Source organism: Panthera onca, chromosome B1 (assembly GCF_046562875.1).
Source record: "Panthera onca isolate mPanOnc1 chromosome B1, mPanOnc1 haplotype 2, whole genome shotgun sequence".
NCBI lineage: Eukaryota > Metazoa > Chordata > Mammalia > Carnivora > Felidae > Panthera > Panthera onca.
In genome coordinates, this window is record NC_138342.1 from 123,053,510 (window position 1) to 123,074,001 (window position 20,492).

Consider the following 20,492-nt stretch of genomic DNA (forward strand, 5'->3'; position numbering starts at 1 on the left):
ATGGAGAGAGATGGGCGGGGTGTGGGCTAGATGGGTGATGGGTAATAAGGAGGACAGTTGTTAAGATGAGCACTGGGAGTGGGACATAAGTGATAAATCACCGAATTCTATTCCTGAAACCAATATTGTACTGTATGTTAACTAACTATAATTTAAGTAAAAATTTAAAAAATAATCAGCTAACATAACAGAAGGTTTGGGAGGGCCCCAAGCCCTCCATAGGGATGATCACCAGATGTCCATGGACAGCTCAGAAAGAAAACCCACATGAACAGGTATGTATTAATTTTCATGGAAGATGCTTTATAGCTTCCATCATATTCTCAAAGGAGTCAGAACTTCCCCCCAGTTATACACCACTGTTCTGAAGAAGTGTCCTGAGATGATAGAATTAAAAGAGAAAATATAAATACCTACATGTATATAGCAAACCATTCAAAACTTTGTGGCTTAGGGGCACCTGAGTGGCTCTGTGAGTTAAGCATCGGACTTCAGTTTAGGTTATGACCTCTCGGCTCATGGGTTCAAGACCTGTGTCAGGCTCTATGCTGACAGCTCAGAGCCTGGAGCCTGCTTTGGATTCTGTGTTTCTGTCTCTCTCTGCCCCTCCCCCGCTCATGCTCTGTGTCTGTCTCTGTCTTTCAAAAATAAACAAACATTAAAAAAAACTTTCTGGCTTAAAAAATAATCATTATTTTATGAATCTGGAATTTGGGCAAGGCTCAGAAGGGAAGTTCTACACAGCATCAGGTGTGACAACTTGACTTGAGATCTAAAGGATCTGCTTCCAAGATGATTCACTAATATGGAAAGAAAGCTGGTACTGGTTGTTAGATGAGAGCTTAGCTAAGGCTTTGACCTTTGATTCATTTTTTCATGGGCTTCTCCATTTGATGTGGGTTTTCTCACAGCAAGGCAAATGGTTATCACATAAAAGAGAGAAAACAAGGCAGAAGTTATACACATTTTATGACTTAGTATTAGAAATGACAGTGTCATAATATCTTTACCATCAAGCAAGAGATCCACAAGGGCCTGACCCATTTCAATTGAGGAGACACAGATGCCATGTCTTGATTAGGCAGCAGCAAAGTTGTAGAAGAGCATGTGTATTAGAAAGTAAATATTGTGGGCATACTGGAAAATATAGCCTGCCTTAAAGATGTTCAAAGAATTAAAAGAAAACATGAGCATAATGTGGAAAGATGAAAAATACTTTTTTAAATGGAATTTGTGGACATGAAAAACAATCTGACACAAGAAATTCACTGGATGGGATTAACAGCATTTTAAACACTGCAGAAGATCATGAACATAATGATATAACTCTAGAAACTCTCCAAAATAAACCATAGAAAACAAAGAGCTCTCATCCCTCATTAAAATAAATAGAATAATAGAGGTGCCTGGGTGGCTTAGTCTGTTGAGCAACTGATTTCGGCTCAGGTCATGATCTCGTGGTTCATGCGTTCGGGCCCCACATCAGGTTCTATGCTGACAGCTCAGACCTCTTTCTCTGACCCTCCCCCACTTGCACTCTGTCGCCCTCTGTCTCAAAAATAAATAAACATTACAAAGTAAATAAATAAAATAAATAAAAAGAATAATAGTATAAGGCAGACTAACATGTATGAGTCCCAGGGGGAAAAAATGGGGTAAATAGAAAGCATTTGAAAAAATTGTAGCCAAAATTTTTCCAAATTTGATAAAAACTACCCACAGATTCAAGAAGGTCAATGAACTATAAAAGGATAAACATAAAGAAATCCATATAATGATAAGTCATAATCACACTGCTTAAAAAAAATAGTGATAAAAAAATCTTAAAAGCTGTGGTGGGGACATGGGGAGACACATTAAATACAGAGAAACAAAGATAAGACAACAAACTTCATATCAGAAATAATGATGAACAGCATCTTTAAAGTGTTAAAGGAAAGAAACAACCTAGAATTCAATACCCAGTGAAAGATATTTTTTAAATGAAGACAAAACATTTTCAAACAAAAGCTGTGAGAATTGATCACCAATAAATTTGCATTATGAGTAATGTTAAAGAAAGTTCTTTGTTTTCCTTTAGAAGGAAAGACAATACCAGACAGAAATGTGAATCTATGAAAAAGAATAAAGAGCACTGTAAATGATAAATATGTGCGCAAACACAAAACATTTTTCACATTTAAAAAGTTTTCTAAAGATACTTTAAAACAATGTTTTGAGCTTTGTAACAAATGTAGAAATAAAGTAAATGACAATAGCAGCATAAAGGAAAATGTGAAAATAGGAGTAAAGAGTAGTAAGATTCTTGTATTTTATGTGAAATGTTATATTATTTGAAGGTAGACTGTGATAAATTGAAGATGCGTATTGTAAATCTCAGAGCTACTACTAACATTCTAAAACTTAACATTAGACAAAGAAAGACATACACTTAATAAGCTAATAGTAAAGATCAATAAAATTGATAAATCTCTAGCTAGTCTGACCAGGAAAACCAAAAAGAGAAATGATAAAAAATATCAACACCAGGTATAAAAGAAAAGATAGGGGCACGTGGGTGGCTCAGTTGGTTAAGCTTCTTCCAATTCTTGATTTCGACTCAGGTCATGATTTCGAAGTTGTGAATCTGAGCCCTGCATCAGGCTCTGTGCTGACAGCATGGGAGTCTGCTTGGGGTTCTCTCTCTCCCTCTTTCTCTGCCTCTCCTGCACTCTCTCTATCTCTACGTCAAAATAAACTTTTTTTTAAAAAAAGAGAGAAAGGAAGGAAGAAAAGAAAGAAAGAAGGAAGGAAATAAGTGTTGGCATGGATTTAGAGAAATTGGATGGCTTGTATAGTGCTGGTGGTGTGAGGCAGGTGGGTTGTAAAATGGTGCAGCTGCTGTGGAAATCAGTATGGCGGTACCCAAAAAACCAAACACAGAATTACCACTGATCAGGCAATTCCACTTCTGAGTATACACACAAAAATAACTTGTACATTCATGTTCACAGCAGCGTTATTAACAATAGCCATAGGGTGAAAATAATCCAAATGTCCATCGGTAAATGAAGGGATTAACAAAATGTGGTATATTCATACAAGAGAATATTATTCAGACTTAAAAGGGAATGAAATTCTGACACATGGTACATGGATGGACCTTGTACACATATGCTAAGTTAAGCTAGATACCAAACGACAAATATTATATGATTGCATTTACATGAGATGCCTAGAACAGTTAAATACATAGATCAAATACAGATTAATACAGAAAAAGAAAAACAGTTAAATACAGAGAAAGGTAAGTTAAACAGTGTTGATCATGAACTGGGGATAGGAGGGGGTGGAGAGTTACTGTTCAATGAGTGCAGAATTTGGGTTTGGGATGATAAAAAATTCTAGAGATGGATAGTGGTGACAGTACCACAATGTGAATGCAATTTATGCCACTAAACTATACACTTAAAAATGGTATATCTTATGTATATTTTATAATTTAAAAATCAATGAAATCACCATCTCAACAGACTAAAGAAGAAAAACCATATGATCACATAAATAGATGCAGAAATGGCATTTGAGAAATTCCAACACCTATTCACTAAAAAAAGCCTCAGCATACTAGAAACTTCATCAGCCTGAATAGAACTTCATCAACCTGATAACCTGGCAGGTTATATTAGTTTCTGTCTAGTAAGAAAGAACAGTCCTCTGCAGGAAGCTAGAGGTATCACCAGAGGCCTAGGATTTGAGGAAGGAGTAAATGATAAATGCACCTTCATCAAAAGAATTGCAGGCGAATTATCCATAGCATTAAGTGATTGTGTAACTAGATTCAACCCACAAAAGCATCCATAAGATAGAGTTAGCTTTAAAACATACAGTCAAGTAAGGAGAGCACCAACTCTGGATCATCAAGATAGAACTGGCAATTGTAAGTTTTCCTCCTCCACTCCCATACTAGCAGGCTTGGGGAGTTCAGAAATTAATTAAGAATTCAGAAGAAGACAAATAAAAGCTAGGTAGGGAAAGAAAAGCAAACCACACCTTCTTCCAATTACAACAGATTGAAGCTTAAGGAGAGGAAGAAACCTTAAAAGAAACTTTAAAGCAAGTCTGAGGCTTTCACTATTAGTCAGGATGGCTAGCTTATCACTATAGCTAGGATGAAATGTTTTAATTTCTAAATTTTGCTACTTGAAGACATTTTTAATTTCTCTGTTTTTCTATTTGAAATGAAGACAGAACTGTTTATACTACCCCAAAATGTCATACTAACAGCCAGGAGAATTATCATCCAGGGCAAGGAAAGAATGTGCCCCTAATTTAAAAGGACAATGAAGTATAAAAGTAAATGCTACCTTGTGATTATGCACTTCAAGTCCATCTTGACACATCGGTAATACATACCAATTATTACTAAAATCTACATGCTCAACTAGCCAAGGGACTGCTACAAGAATTAAAAGTTGTTTATTTTCTGTGAAGGAAAGAATATCTAAGGAGTCAAAAATTCTGTTTCAACTTAACAAAATACAGTTGACCCTTGTAGAACATGAGTTTGAACTGCATGGTCCACTCATACTCAGATTTTTTTCAACAAACACAGTAGAGGACTGCAAATGTATTTTCCTTATGATTTTCTTAATAACATTTTTTCTAGCTTTACTGTAAGGATACAGTGTATTATAATACACATAACATACATGATATGTGTTAATCAACTATGTTATTGATAAGGATTCCAGTCAACAATAAGCTATTACTAGTTAAGTTTTTGGGGATTCAAAAGTTACACGCAAATTTTCAACTGCGCAGGAGAGTCCCTAACCCCTGTGCTATTCAAAGGTGAACTGTATAAATTCCCAATTGAACCTCTTTCAAGCTTATTTGTAATCTAATTTTTCCAACACAGGAAGTGTTAAATTAGTGCATAATATACTCACAAACACAATATGAAAATCAAATGGAAGAAAGTTGAGCATGGGACTTACATAATGGAGGTATGAAAGTTGGCTCCTGAGAACTAAAAAAAGTTACCCCATCCTAAATTATATCACGTTTTAGTCATAATCCTTGACAGTAAATTTCTAACATTTCCTTTAATTTTTTTTCATTCATAACTCAAAGTGTAGTTGACTGGTAAAGTCCAATAAATATCCAGTTGAGGTTGACAATTTCTAATGTAGTTTCAATTGTCTTTAGCTTAGTACCTATTTTTTAAAATTAATTTATTTATTTTGAGAGAGATAGAGCACAAGTGGGGAGAGGCAGGCAGAGAATCCCAAACATGCTCCTTGCTGTCGGTGCAGAGCCCAATGCGGAGCTCAATCTCATAAACCATGAGATCGTGACCTGAGCTGAAACCAAGAGTCAGACACCTAACTAACTAAGCCATCCAGGCACCCCCTACTACCTATTATTTTTTTAACGGCATCAGCACTTTGATTTTTCCATTTGCTCTGCTTTTTGAAAATAAGGGAGAGGGACACTGGGCTCACTGCGTCCTGCTGGTCACTTAGATTCCACCTACACCTGCCTAACTAACCCAGAAAACCACCAGAAGACTAGCAGAACAGAGTCTCCGGAGCCAAGCGCAGACGAGAGGCCCACGGAAGAGGGTAGGAAGGGCGGCAAGGCGGTGCGCGCTGCACGGACTGGCGGGAGGGAGCCGGGGCAGAGGGGCGGCCCGCCGGCCAAGCAGAGCCCCAGGTCTGGCTTGCAAAAGTGGAGGGGCTGGACGGAGTGTGTTCCGACAGCAAGCAGGACGTAGCATCTGGGAGGTCATAAGTTAACAGCTCTGCTCGGAAAGCGGGAAGGCTGGAGGACAAAGGGAGGGAGAGTTGCTGAGCCCCGGGACAGGACGACAGAGCTCAGTTTGGCGGGGAACAAAGGCGCTCACCAGTGCCATCTCCCTCGCCCGTCCCCCAGCCAAAATCCCAAAGGGAACCAGTTCCTGCCAGGGAACTTGCCTGCACCTCGCAAACACCCAAGGCTGTGCTTCTGTAGATCCATCCCTCCAGCACCAGGTCTGACTCCCTCCCAGTGCCGCAGGGCCCCTCCCGAAGCGGATCTCTGAAGGAAAAGCGAGCTGAGCCTGCCCCTCCTGCCCCTGCGTACCTTGCCAATCCACCCCAGCTAATATGTCAGATCCCCAGCACCACAAGCCTGGCAGTGTGCAAGTAGCCCAGATGGGCCATGCCACCCCACAGTGAATCCTGCCCCTAAGAGAGGGGAAGAGAAAATACACACCAGTCTGACTGTGGCCCCAGCGGTGGGCTGGGGGCAGACATCAGGTCTGACTGCGGCCCCACCCACCAACACAAGTTATTCAAGACAGCACAGGGGAAGTGCCCTGCAGTTCCTCACCACTCCAGAGACTATCCAAAATGACGAAATGGAAGAATTCCCCTCAAAAGAATCTCCAGGAAATAACGACAGCTAACTAACTGATCAAAAACGATTTAAACAATATAACAGAAAGTGAATTTAGAATAATAGTCATAAAATTAATCGCTGGGCTTGAAAACAGTATAAAGGAAAGCAGAGAATCTATTGCTACAGAGATCAAGGGACTAAGGAACAGCCAGGAGGAGCTAAAAAATGCTATTAATGTGCTGCAAAATAAAATGGAGACGACCACAGCTCAGACTGAAGAGGCAAAGGAGAGAATAGGTGAACTAGAGATAAAATTATGGAAAAAGAGGAAGCTGAGAAAAAGAGATAAAAAAAATCCAGGAGTATGAGGGGAAAATTAGAGAACTAAGTGATGCACTAAAGAGAAATAATCTATGCATAATTGGTATTCCAGAGGAGGAAGAGAGAGGGAAAGGTGCTGAAGGTGTACTTGAAGAAATTATAGCTGAGAACTTCCCTGATCTGGGGAAGGAAAAAGGCACTGAAATCCAAGAGGCACAGAGAACTCCCTTCAGACGTAACTTGAATCGATCTTCTGCATGACATATCATAGTGAAACTGGCAAAATACAAGGATAAAGAGAAAATACTGAAAGCAGCAAGGATAAACGTGCCCTAACATATAAAGGGAGACCTATAAGACTCGTGACTGATCTCTCTACTGAAACTTGGCAGGCCAGAAAGGAATGGCAGGAGATCTTCAATGTGATGAACAGAAAAAAATATGCAGCCAAGAATCCTTTATCCAGCAAGTCTGTCATTTAGAATACAAGGAGAGATAAAGGTCTTCCCAAACAAACAAAAACTGAAGGAATTTGTCACCACTAAACCAGCCCTACAAGAGATCCTAAGGGGGATCCTGTGAGACAAAGTACCAGAGACATCACTACAAGCATGAAACATACAGACATCACAATGACGCTAAACCCATATCTTTCTATAATAACACTGAATGTAAATGGGCTAAATGCGCCAACCAAAAGACATAGGGATCAGAATGGATAAAAAAACAAGACCCATACATTTGCTGTCTACAAGAGACTCATTTTAGACCTGAGGACACTTTCAGATTGAAAGTGAGGGGATGGAGAACTATTTATCATGCTACTAGAAGTCAAAAGACGCTGGAGTAGCCATACTTATATCAGAAAAACTAGACTTTAAATTAAAGGGTGTAGGGGCGCCTGGGTGGCTCAGTCGGTTGCGCGGCTGACTACGGCTCAGGTCATGATCTTGCGTTCGGTGGGTTCGAGCCCCGCGTCGGGCTCTGTGCTGACAGCTCGGAGCCTGGAGCCAGTTTCAGATTCTGTGTCTCCTTCTCTCTCTGACCCTCCCCCATTCATGCTCTGTCTCTCTCTGTCCCAAAAATAAATAAACTTAAAAAAAAAATTAAAGGGTGTAACAAGAGACGAAGAAAAGCATTATATAATAATTACAGGGTCTATCCATCAAGAAGACCTAACAATTATAAATGTCTATGCACCGAATACGGGAGCCCCCAAATATATAAAACAATTACTCATAAACATAAGCAACCTTATGGATAAGAATGTGGTCATTGCAGGGGACTTTAACACTCCACTTACAGAAATGGATAGATCATCTAGACACACGGTCAATAAAGAAACAAGGGCCCTGAATGATACATTGGATCAGATAGACTTGACAGATATATTTAGAATTCTGCATCCCAAAGCAACAGAATATACTTTCTTCTCGAGTGCACATGGAACATTCTCCAAGATAGATCACATACTGAGTCACAAAACAGCCCTTCATAAGTATACAAGAATTGAGATTATACCATGCATACTTTCGGACCACAATGCTATGAAGCTTGAAATCAACCACAGGAAAAAGTCTGGAAACCTTCAAAAGCATGGAGGTTAAAGAATACCCTACTAAAGAATGAATGGGTCAACCAGGCAGTTAGAGAAGAAATTTAAAAATATATGGAAACAAACGAAAATGAAAATACAACAATCCAAACGCTTTGGGATGCAGCGAAGGCAGTCCTGAGAGGAAAATACATTGCAATCCAGGCCTATCTCAAGAAACAAGAAAAATCCTAAATACAAAATCTAACAGCACACCTAAAGGAAATAGAAGCAGAGCAGCAAAGACACCCCAAACCCAGCAGAAGAAGAGAAATAAAGATCAGAGCAGAAATAAACAATATAGAATCTAAAACAACTGTAGAGCAGATCAATGAAACCAAGAGTTGGTTTTTTGAAAAAATAAACAAAATTGACAAACCTCTAGCCATGCTTCTCAAAAAGAAAAGGGAGATGACCCAAATAGATAAAATCATGAATGAAAATGGAATTATTACAACCAATCCCTCAGAAATACAAGCAATTGTCAGGGAATACTATGAAAAATTATATGCCACCAAACTGGACAACCTGGAAGAAATGGACAAATTCCTAAACACCCACACGCTTCCAAAACTCAAACAGGAGGAAACAGAAAGCTTGAACAGACCCATAACCAGTGAAGAAATTGAACCAGTTATCAAAAATCTCACAACAAATGAGAGTCCAGGACCAGATGGCTTCCCAGGGGAATTCTACCAGACATTTAAAGCAGAGATAATACCTATCCTTCTAAAGCTATTCCAAAAAATAGAAAGGGAAGGAAACCTCCAGATTCATTCTATGAAGCCAGTATTACTTTGATTCCTAAACCAGACAGAGACCCAGTAAAAAAAGAGAACTATAGGCCAATATCCCTGATGAATATGGATGCAAAAATTCTCAATAAGATACTAGCAAATTGAATTCAACAGCTTATAAAAATAATTATTCACCATGATCAAGTGGGATTCATTCCTCGGATGCAGGGCTGGTTCAACATTTGCAAATCAATCAATATGATACATCACATTAATAAAAGAAAAGAACCATGTGATCCTGTCAATTGATGCAGAAAAAGCATTTGACAAAATTCAGCATCCTTTCTTAAGAAAAACCCTCGAGAAAGTCAGGATAGAAGGAACATACTTAAACATCATAAAAGCCATTTATGAAAAGCCCACAGCTAATATCATCCTCAATGGGGAAAAACTGAGAGCTTTTGCCCTGAGATCAGGAACACGACAGGGATGTCCACTCTCACTGCTGTTGTTTAACATAGTGTTGGAAGTGCTAGGATCAGCAATCAGACAACAAAAGGAAATCAAAGGCATCAAAATTGGCAAAGATGAAGTCAAGCTTTCACTTTTTGCAGATGACATGATATTATACATGGAAAATCCGATAGACTCCACTAAAAGTCTGCTAGAACTGATACATGAATTCAGCAACGTTGCAGGATACAAAATCAATGTACAGAAATCAGTTGCATTCTTATACACTAATAATGAAGCAACAGTAAGACAAATAAAGAAACTGATCCCATTCACAATTGCACCAAGAAGCACAAAATACCTAGGAATAAATCTAACCAAAGATGTACAAGATCTGTATGCTGAAAACTATCGAAAGCTTATGAAGGAAATTGAAGAAGATATAAAGAAATGGAAAAACATTCTGTGCTCATGGATTGGAAGAATAAATATTGTTAAAATGTCAATACTACCCAAAGCTATCTACACATTCAATGCAATCCCAATCAAAATTGCACCAGCATTCTTCTCGAAGCTAGAACAAGCAATCCCAAAATTCATATGGAACCACAAAAGGCCTGAAATAGCGAAAGTAATTTTGAAGAAGAAGAAGACCAAAGCAGGAGGCATCACAATCCCAGACTTTAGCCTCTACTACAAAGCTGTAATCATCAATACAGCATGGTATTGGCACAAAAACAGACACATAGACCAATGGAATAGAATAGAAACCCCAGAACTAGACCCACAAACGTATGGCCAACTCATCTTTGACAAAGCAGGAAAGAACATCCAATGGAAAAAAGACAGTCTCTTTAACAAATGGTGCTGGGAGAACTGGACAGCAACATGCAGAAGGTTGAAACTAGACCACTTTCTTACACCATTCACAAAAATAAACTCAAAATGGATAAAGGACCTGAATGTGAGACAGGAAACCATCAAAACCCTAGAGGAGAAAGCAGGAAAAGACCTCTCTGACCTCAGCTGCAGCAATTTCTTACTTGACACATCCCCAAAGGCAAGGGAATTAAAAGCAAAAATGAACTATTGGGACCTCATGAAGATAAAAAGCTTCTGCACAGCAAAGGAAACAATCAACAAAACTAAAAGGCAACCAACAGAATGGGAAAAGATATTTGCAAATGACATATCAGACAAAGGGCTAGTATCTAAAATCTATAAAGGGCTCACCAAACTCCACACCCAAAAAACAAATAATCCAGTGAAGAAATGGGCAGAAAACATGAATAGACACTTCTCTAAAGAAGACATCCAGATAGCCAACAGGCACATGAAAAGATGCTCAACATCACTCCTCATCAGAGAAATACAAATCAAAACCACACTCAGATATCACCTCACGCCAGTCAGAGTGGCCAAAATGAACAAATCAGGAGACTATAGATGCTGGAGAGGATGTGGAGAAACGGAACCCTTTTGCACTGTTGGTGGCAATGCAAACTGGTGCAGCCACTCTGGAAAACAGTGTGGAGGTTCCTCAGAAAATTAAAAATAGACCTACCCTATGACCCAGCAGTAGCACTGTTAGGAATTTATCCAAAGGATACAGGAGTGCTGACTCATAGAGGCACTGTACCCCAATGTTTATAGCAGCACTCTCAACAATAGCCAAATTGTGGAAAGAGCCTAAATGTCCATCAACTGATGAATGGATAAAGAAATTGTGGTTTATATACACAATGGAGTACTACGTGGCAATGAGAAAGAATGAAATATGGCTCTTTGTAGCAAAGTGGATGGAACTGGACAGTGTTATGCTAAGTGAAATAAGCCATACAGAGAAAGACAGATACCACATGTTTTCACTCTTATGTGGATCCTGACAAACTTACCAAATTTCTCATGGGGGAGGGGAAGGGGAAAAAAAAAGGAAAAAAAAAAAAAAAAAAAAGAGAGAGGGAGGGAGCCAAAACATAAGAGACTCTTAAAAACTGAAAAAAACTGAGGGTTGATGGGGGGTGGGAGGGAGGGGAGGGGGATGATGGGCATTGAAGAGGGCATCTTTTGGGATGAGCACTGGGTGTTGTATGGAAACCAATTTGACAATAAATTTCATATATTAAAAAAAAAAGAAAATAAGGGAGAAATGCAATAAACTATTCACTAATTGCACAACTGCCTTTTTACAAAGATGTCTGAGTGCTGAAACCACAGTGCTGCCACAAGATAGGTCCTAGTGTTCATCTGTTAACTAGTACTTTTTAAAAACCTAAAACTAATCAACAGAGATGACTGAGCAGAAAGTATAGACATTATAAAACGCAAATTGAGGGACATTCATTAACATAACTGGTCTAGGGGCACCTGTGTGGCTCAGTCAGTTAAGCCTCCAACTTCCACCCAGGTCACGATCTCATAGTTCATGAGTTTGAGTCCTGGATCAGTCTCTGCAGTAAGGAGCTTGCCTGGAATTCTCTTTCCCTGTCTCTCTGCCTCTCCCCCACATTCTGTCTCTCAAAATAAATAAATAAACTTTTTAAGAAATGTATTAAAAATAAATAAAACTAAATAACTGGCCTATTATCTTTAAAAGTGCCAAGATCATGAAGTTAAGAGTGAAGAAATGTTCCAGATTAAAGGAGACTAAAGAGACGTGACAACCAAATTGAACCTGTGATTCAACTCTACTGGCACAATTGGTAGAACAGGAATGGGGCTGTAGAATTATATGTATCAATGTTAATTTCTTAAGGATGCATTATGGTTATGTAGGAGAATGCCTTTGTTTATAGGAATGACATACAAAAACAGTCTGAAGAGCTGAAATATATATTGGTAACTTACTCTGAAATGATTTAGAGGAAAAAAACTTGTACCATACTTGCAACTTTTCTGTAAGTAGGAGATTGTTTCAAAATTCTTAATCAACTTCCCTTTTTGTAAAATACTTGTTTAAAAATGTGTTCCTCGAGGCGCTTGGGTTGCTCAGTCGGTTAAGCGTCCAATTCTTAATTTCAGCTCAGGTCATGACCTCACAGTTCATGACTTCAAGTCCAGCATCAGGCACCACACTGGCAGTGCAGAGCCTGCTTGGGATTCTCTCTCTCCCTCTCTCTCTGCCCTTCCCTTGCTTGCATTTTCTCTCTCTCTCTCTCAAAATAAAAAATAATAAATAAAAAAATAATATTAAAAATTTTTAATAAAAGAAAAAAAGAAAAAGTGTTCCTCAAAACCTTGGGTTTCCCTAGTGACATCAAGGGCTGAGTTAAGCAGGGAGGGCCTTAAGTTACTGAGTGTTTTAATAAGCTTGAGAAACAGCTGGATACTAATTACAAAATGTTTTTTAAGTCTAGACTGCTAGATCACATCCACCGTCTGTAACTGCATAGGGTGTGGCCTGAACAAATTACTTAATTTTTCTAAGTTTTAGTTTCTTCATCTGTAAAATAAGAAAAATGATAGTGCCTACAATTACAAAGATATTTGGAGGACCACTTAAAAATGATAAATATCAACAACTATTTAACGCCTGATAAATTTCACAGATTTTTTTTTAATTATTTGTTCAATATGCTAGCCTTCCATATAAAATTGTATTTGTAAAAAAAAAAAAAAAAAAAAAAAAAAGCCTGCTATTCTAATATAATACAATTAAATTAGGACATTCATTATATCAGTTTTAAGTGATAAACTTTGTTGTCATGGAAAAAATTTGCTCTAGGCTATACAGTATAATGGTTAAAAGCACAAATTCTCAGGTCAGAGCACTTGCCTTCAGTTGCAATTCTGCCACTCATTTGCTGTGTGATCTTGGCAAGTTAATTTATCTAAGAATAAAAATAGCTGTAGAGCAATAACACTACTAAGAATTTATCCAAAGGATCCAGGAGTGCTGATTCATAGGGTCACATGCACCCCAATGTTTATAGCAGCGCTATCAACAATAGCCAAATTATGGAAAGAGCCCAAATATCCATTAACTGATGAATGGATAAAGAAGATGTGGTACATATATATAATAGAATACTATTCGGCAATGAAAATGAATGAAATCTTGCCATTTGCAACAATATGGATGGAACTGAAGAGTATCATGCTAAGTGAAATAAGTCAGAGAAAGACAGATATCACATGTTTTCACTCATATGTGTAATTTGAGAAACTTAACAGAAGACCAGGGGGGAAGGGAAGGGAAAAAAAAAATAGTTACAAACAAAGAGGGAGGCAAACCATAAGAGACTCTTAAATACAGAGAACAAATTGAGGGTTGATGGCGGGGGGAGGGGTAATGGGTGATGGGCATTGAGGAGGGCACTTGTTAGGATGAGCACTGGGTGTTGTATGTAAGTGATGAATTATGGGAACCTACTCCTGAAGCCAAGAGCACACTGTATACAGTGCATGTTAGCTAACTTGACAATAAATTATATTTAAAAAAAGAAAAAAATTGCTGTAGAGGTTAAATGAAATGAATGCATAAGGCTTTTTAGCAAAGTATCTGATATTTTTAGTCTTTAAAAAAATATTAGGTGCTGTTTTTATTTCTGGCATGTACATATTTAATACACAAGGGCAATAGTTGGTATACTACACCCCAGTGGGTGAACTCTGCCCGCCTCCTACTTTTGTAAGATCAAGTTTATTAGAAAAGCTAAACTCAGCCAGTATGTATTACCTGTGGCTGTTTTCATGCTATAATGGCCTGAGTAGTTGCAACACAGACCTGATAGCCCACAAGGCCTAAAATACTTATTATCTGGATTTTTCATAAGAAATTTGCTAATCTAGGGGCGCCTGGGTGGCTCAGTCGGTTGGGCGGCCGACTTCGGCTCAGGTCATGATCTCACGGTCAGCGAGTTCAAGCCCCGCATCGGGCTCTGTGCTGACAGCTCAGAGCCTGGAGCCTGTTTCAGATTCTGTGTCTCCCTCTCTCTGGCCCTCTTCCGTTCATGCTCTGTCTCTCTCTGTCTCAAAAATAAATAAACGTTAAAAAAAATTAAAAAAAAAAAAAAAAGAAATTTGCTAATCTATACCCTCGGTGAGAAAAACACACTAAAAATACAATACCATAAAATGTTAAAACAGATGATACAAGTGGAGAAAGATAACCAAGTTACTGGTTTCCATGTGTCTCAATAAATTCAAAGCAACTGAAAAACATATGGTTATTTTCCTTTCCCCAAAAAAGTAAGCATTTCAAAACTGAAAATGTCCTTCGAGGTTCTAAATTAAAACATTTGTTTTTCCAAGTGGAAATACAAATCTGAGAATGAAATGAATAGTCTATACGTAAACAACTTACTATTATCACTCCAGGTGTATTCACTGTGATGCATTAAGGCATTGCATTAGGTCATAAGCAAAGCATATTTTTACGAAATAAATCAGACATGAAAAGTATATTTACGAAATCTCCATGTAAAAGGACCTGTGTAAAGTACCATAAAGAATTCACAAAAGACAAGACAGGGTAAACTTAAAACACAATCTAAATAAGCAGAAAAATAATCTCAAGGCGTATAAAAACCAGTTAAGTGCATTTCACCATAATTTCTATATTTCTTTAATTTTTTTGTAAATAAAATAGATTACTTTGTCCACTTAACCTACACAAATAGAAAAATCCAAAAATGTATTACCTGAATTGGATGTTTACTAAATGAGGCTGGGAGCCATCTGATTGCCAGTAAGTTTCAAGATTGTCATCTCGTAACTGATCCACTCCAAATCCTAAAACACAAGTGACAGTAAGTTCTCATGAAAAAGAAAGAGCTATATATTCGAAATATAAAATTACCATACACATTTGTCCAGAAAGTTTGATAAAGAGGATGGTCAATACTCTAAACTTTAAATTAGAATTCTTCCATCTTCTTAAGAAGATCTCAACTCTTAGAATATCATTTGCACACACAAAATGTTACATTAGGGCCAACTGTTCTTGGTTGTTGGCTTTAATTTTTAAAGAATATCTCCTAAATAAACTCTAAATACAGCATGTCTTCAAATCCAGTTTTTTATACTTTCTACAAGGTGGTAATAAGACTGATCCTCATGTCCTACAAAATCAGGTTTTATTAAGTTCAAGATGCCATACATCTTTCTTGTGACAAGAAAAAGGACACCTTAGAAATATTTTCAAAAATCACATACATTTTGAAGTCAAATGTTTCTGATCAACATTCTGATTAGTCAAAAATTAAATTTGCCGAGAATTGCATATCTAGCTATTCTAGATAACTGAAGTAAAAATAACCTGTATTGCTTTTTGATTAAAATCATAATAATGCATACTAATTACAAAAATAATTTAATGGTAAGGTGTGGATGTTTCAAAAATATTTAAGAGAAATTGATTTAATTTACATTTTAATTTTTTGAGTAAGTAGTATAATTCATTATAGATCAAATTCAAAAGGTACAAAAAACAACATGGTGGAAAGTCTCTATCTCCCCCACCCCCACCATCCAGTTTTCCTCCTCAAATATAATCAATGTTATCAATTTTTTACATACTTTTTCACACATACTATACACATATATAAGCAAATGCATAATTCTTTTTTCCCCGCTACACAAATAATGGCATATGATAAACAGCTCTACACTTTGCTTTTCTTTTTCACTTAAATTATCTGAAAGATTCTTCCATATCAATAATAATAATTAATAATAATAACAACAGCAGCAGCAGCAAATACCGATATCACATTCACTATGTGCCAGGTACATTCTAAGCATTTTATATGATTATATCATGTAATGTTTATTTAACTCATATAGTAACTCAGTTAACCTAAGCAGCTCCCACATTTTTTAAAGGTTATACAATATCTCACTGTCTGGAAGTGTAATAATTATTTAACCAAACCCCTATAGGGTACTTAGACTGTTTCCAATGTTTTCCTATTACAAACAACACTGCAGTAAACATCTACCTATCTAAAATCTTCAAATGCATATCAGTATTTCTGGAGGATAGACTTCTAGGAATAGAACCCTGGGTCATTTGAATTTTTAATTTGATAAATATTGCCAATTTCTCCTCCAAAATGCATCCTCACCAATAATGTACAAGAACATATATTCCTTTATGTAACCAGTAAAACTTGTGATATTCTGAAATCTTTATACTAGATTTTGAAGACTTAGTATAAAAACATTAAATATCTCTATTTAATAATTTATTATATATTGATTATATATTGAAATAGTTTTGGATATATGGAGATGAAATAAATTATGAAAATTGTATCTTTTTAAATTTTAATAGGGGTACTGGATAGTTTTAAATTACATACGTGGTTTGTTAGATTTCTCTTGGATAGCACTTCTCTGTACTCATGCTAAAATGAAATCATTCTTTTAAGTATTTGCTAACCTGATAGGTAAAAACTTATTATTTCAAACTTTCATTGATCATTTATATTTCTTCTTATAGAAAACACCTATTCATAACCTCCTATATTTTCATTGCACTTTGGTCCCTTTATTGATTTATAACTCTTTCACTATTATGGATATTAACCCTATGTCTGTTCAATGTGATCCAAATATGCTCTCCGCAGTCTGAGATTTATATCTTAAATCTTCATACGCTGCATTTAGAGTATATACTAGTGAATAAGAAAGGTTCTTCCAGGGGCGCCTGGGTGGCTTGGTCGGTTAAGCGTCCGACTTCGGCTCAGGTCATGATCTCACAGTCCGTGAGTTGGAGCCCTGTGTCGGGCTCTGTGCTGATGGCTCAGAGCCTGCAGCCTGTTTCAGATTCTGTGTCTCCTTCTCTCTCTGCCCCTCCCCTGTTCATGCTCTGTCTCTCTCTGTCTCAAAAATAAATAAACGTTAAAAAAAAATTTTTTTTTAAATAAAAAAAGGTTTTTCCAGAGAAAATAATTTTTGCATTAAATTCTGAAGTACTAGTAAGAGTTAACTAGGTAAACAGGTAGAAGGGCAAGGTTAAAAACCATTCAATAAAGAGAAAAACACATAATGGCACAGAAAAGGAAAAGTGGAACCTATAGGAAGCAAAGGTAGCTTTTGGTAGCTAAGGCTACACATTGGGTTGCATCAGGAAATGAACCAGAGACATATGAAAGGAGTCAGATCATACAGACTCTTATGTACTAAGATATGAAGTATAAATTATCTTGAAAAATATGCCAACCTACATAAGAATTTTTAACAGGTAAGTTATATGATCAGGAAATAATCAGATCAGAATCTTCAGATAGATTCTTCATTGCCAGGGAGGGAGAAACCCATCCTAAATAATCAAAACTCCAAGTGATGATGGTCTGAATTCAGACAGTGACCAAGATAAATGTTAAAAAATAGCTTCCTATTGCACCAAAGAAAATCTTAAAATATAAAAACTAGGTTCTCCATTACTCACTCTGTAACTCTTAGATCTGTGCTGTGCAATATGGTGGCGACTAGCTGCATGAGACTATTGAAGAAATATGGCTAGTTCAACTTGAGATTTTCTATAAGTGCAAAATATATATTGGTTGAAGACTAGTATGAAATGCAAACCATCTCACTAATAATAAGTCTAGTTATCTTGAACTAAAAACATATTATTACATTGGGGTGCCTGGGTGGCTCAGTCAGTTAAGCATCCAACTTCGGCTCAGGTCACAATCTTGCAGTTTGTGGGTTTGAGCCCCGCATTGGACTCTGCTGATGGCTCGAAGCCTGCAGCCTGCTTCAGGTTCTGTATCTCCCTCTCTCTCTGCCCCTCCCCCACTTGTGCTCTGTCTCTCTCTCTCTCTCAAAAATGAATAAACATTAAAAATTAAAAAAAAAAACACCATATTATTACAATTAGTTGCACCCATTTATCCTTTTTAATGTAGGTACTAGAAAAATTTAAGTTACACATGCAACTTGCATTATATGTCTTTTGGACCATGCTGCCTTAGACCATGCTTCTGTTCTTTCTTTATATGTTATTTCTAAGCCTAATTCAGAATATTCAGTTCTGCAAATTATAAGATAAAAAGTTCTTTTGGTACTAACATAAAGAGTTCTTAAGTTCTAAATCCCTTTTTCTTCTTGTCAGTTTATGAGTTCCCTAAAAGAGGATAACTCAATTACAGGACTCTTCCTTAAGAGCTCTACCGTTAAATGTTCTATTGATTAAAAGACCTTTTGTCACATAATTTATTTTAGCTATTTGGTTTAGCATATTTATTTAGCAGTTTTTCTTTCTCTTTCATTTCACAATTTTACAAGTGTGTGCTCAAAGAATTTCACAAAATGGTGTTTTTTCTTAACAAGTAAAATAAACATTAAACAAAAAACCTGAATAACTTATCCAGAATAAGAGGATGTCCTGTAACTCAAGACTAGTCATTGTAAGTGTCTTTCTAATTGATATTGCTTATGAAACTCTAACAGTATAACTAAGTAGGTACACTCTCATCAAGAATTAATCAGTCTAAATCTTTACCTCTGGAATACTAAGTATGATTATCAGCTTCTAGTTCTTCAAAATATGTCTCACAAACAGAACCTCTTACAAGCATCTGTTTATGTGCCAGTGCCATAGCTCATAGAGTAAGCTTCTTTTCCAAAGCTTCCCATTCAGGGTTGTATCTGGATTCTTTTAGTCCAAACAAAAGAACCAAAAGACAGACCTGTGATAACTGCTTTGATAGGTATCATGATAATGCACTCAAACAATATTATCCAGAAAAAAACTTTCATATGATGTAGTGATTCATAAGTCGGTGGTTCACAGTATGGTCCCTGGACCAGCAGCATCACTGCTATCTGGGAACTTATTAGGAAATCTAAACCTACTGCATCAGAAACTTTCAGCATTAACCTGTTTAAGAGTCGGTATTTTAATAAATCCTGTAAGTGATTACTATGCATGCTAAAATTTTAGAACTTTTATGGCAAGTCTACTCAACTTGGGCACTACTGATACTGTGCACTGGATAATTCTTTCAGGAGCAGGGGCTATCCTGTGCATTTTAAAATATTTAGCAGCATCTCTGGCCTCTACTATTTGTCAGTCACAATCTTCCCCCCCAAACCAGCAGTTGTATCAATCAAAAACATCTGCAGATATTACCAAATGTATCCCTAGGGGGTAAAGTCATCCCCAGGTGAGAACCACTGCTCTAAGGAAAAGAAAACTAGCATTCACCTGTGGTTACTGTTATTGTTTAGTAAATATCTACTCTTCTCTACCCATCCTCCAGGAGAACAAAATGATTCTACACTCTAGTCATAGTGGAGCTTAATCATGACTTGTTTTGGTCAACACAATGTAAATGAATGTGACACAAGCAGAGGTTTTAAATGTGCTGGCAAGGTCTAACTTGGCACCCTTCTAAATGTTGGCACCCCACTAAGACATTGTGCCTGAACACATGGAGCAGGCCTAGACCCAAGTCACAGCCTACAGCCAAGCCATAGCCAAGCAAAAAATAAATTTTGTTATAATATGCCACTGAGAGATTAGGCTTGTTTGTCACAGACCATTAGTGCAGCAAGAGCTGACTAACACAACATCAATAGATGAGATACATTTGAGTAGCCCAGTTTAGATTGCCTCTAGGAGTAAAACAGCCATTTTTACCTCAAGCATCTCTTTTAACACAAATCCTTCCACATTTGCCAGGGTGCTATTATAACTGGGGCATATGTGTTGACTCTGAAGACACAAAGATAGATAACACGTGGTCTCTGTGGAATTCATTTATCTAATGCACTATCTATGCTGTGACTATTTACATCTAAACTAATTAAAAATAAATAAAATTTAAAATGATTTTTCAATAACACTAGTCACATTTAAAGTATTCAACAGAGAGGTGCCTGAGTGGCTCAGTCAGTTGAGTGTCCAACTCTTGATGTGGCTTAGGCCGTGATCCCAAGGTTGTGGGATCGAGCCCCACATCAGTCTCCTTGTTGAGCATGGAGCCTGCATGAGATAACTATCTCTCTCTCTCTCTCTCTCTCTTTTTCTCTCTCTACCCCTCCCCCCTGCTCATGCTCCCACTCGCTCT

The 20,492-nt window shown here is 37.2% G+C and overlaps 1 protein-coding gene across 4 annotated transcripts in view; it reads right to left on the reverse strand.

Annotated features, from left to right (window-relative positions):
- ANAPC10 (anaphase promoting complex subunit 10) overlaps positions 1-20,492 on the reverse strand; it is a 106,109-nt gene that overhangs the window by 65,478 nt on the left and 20,139 nt on the right. For all 4 annotated transcript variants that reach the window (XM_060654065.3, XM_060654064.2, XM_081795571.1 and 1 more), the window contains exon 3: positions 15,111-15,201. In XM_060654065.3, coding sequence (XP_060510048.1) covers positions 15,111-15,201 — 91 coding nt within the window. The remainder of the gene's footprint in view (positions 1-15,110; positions 15,202-20,492) is intronic.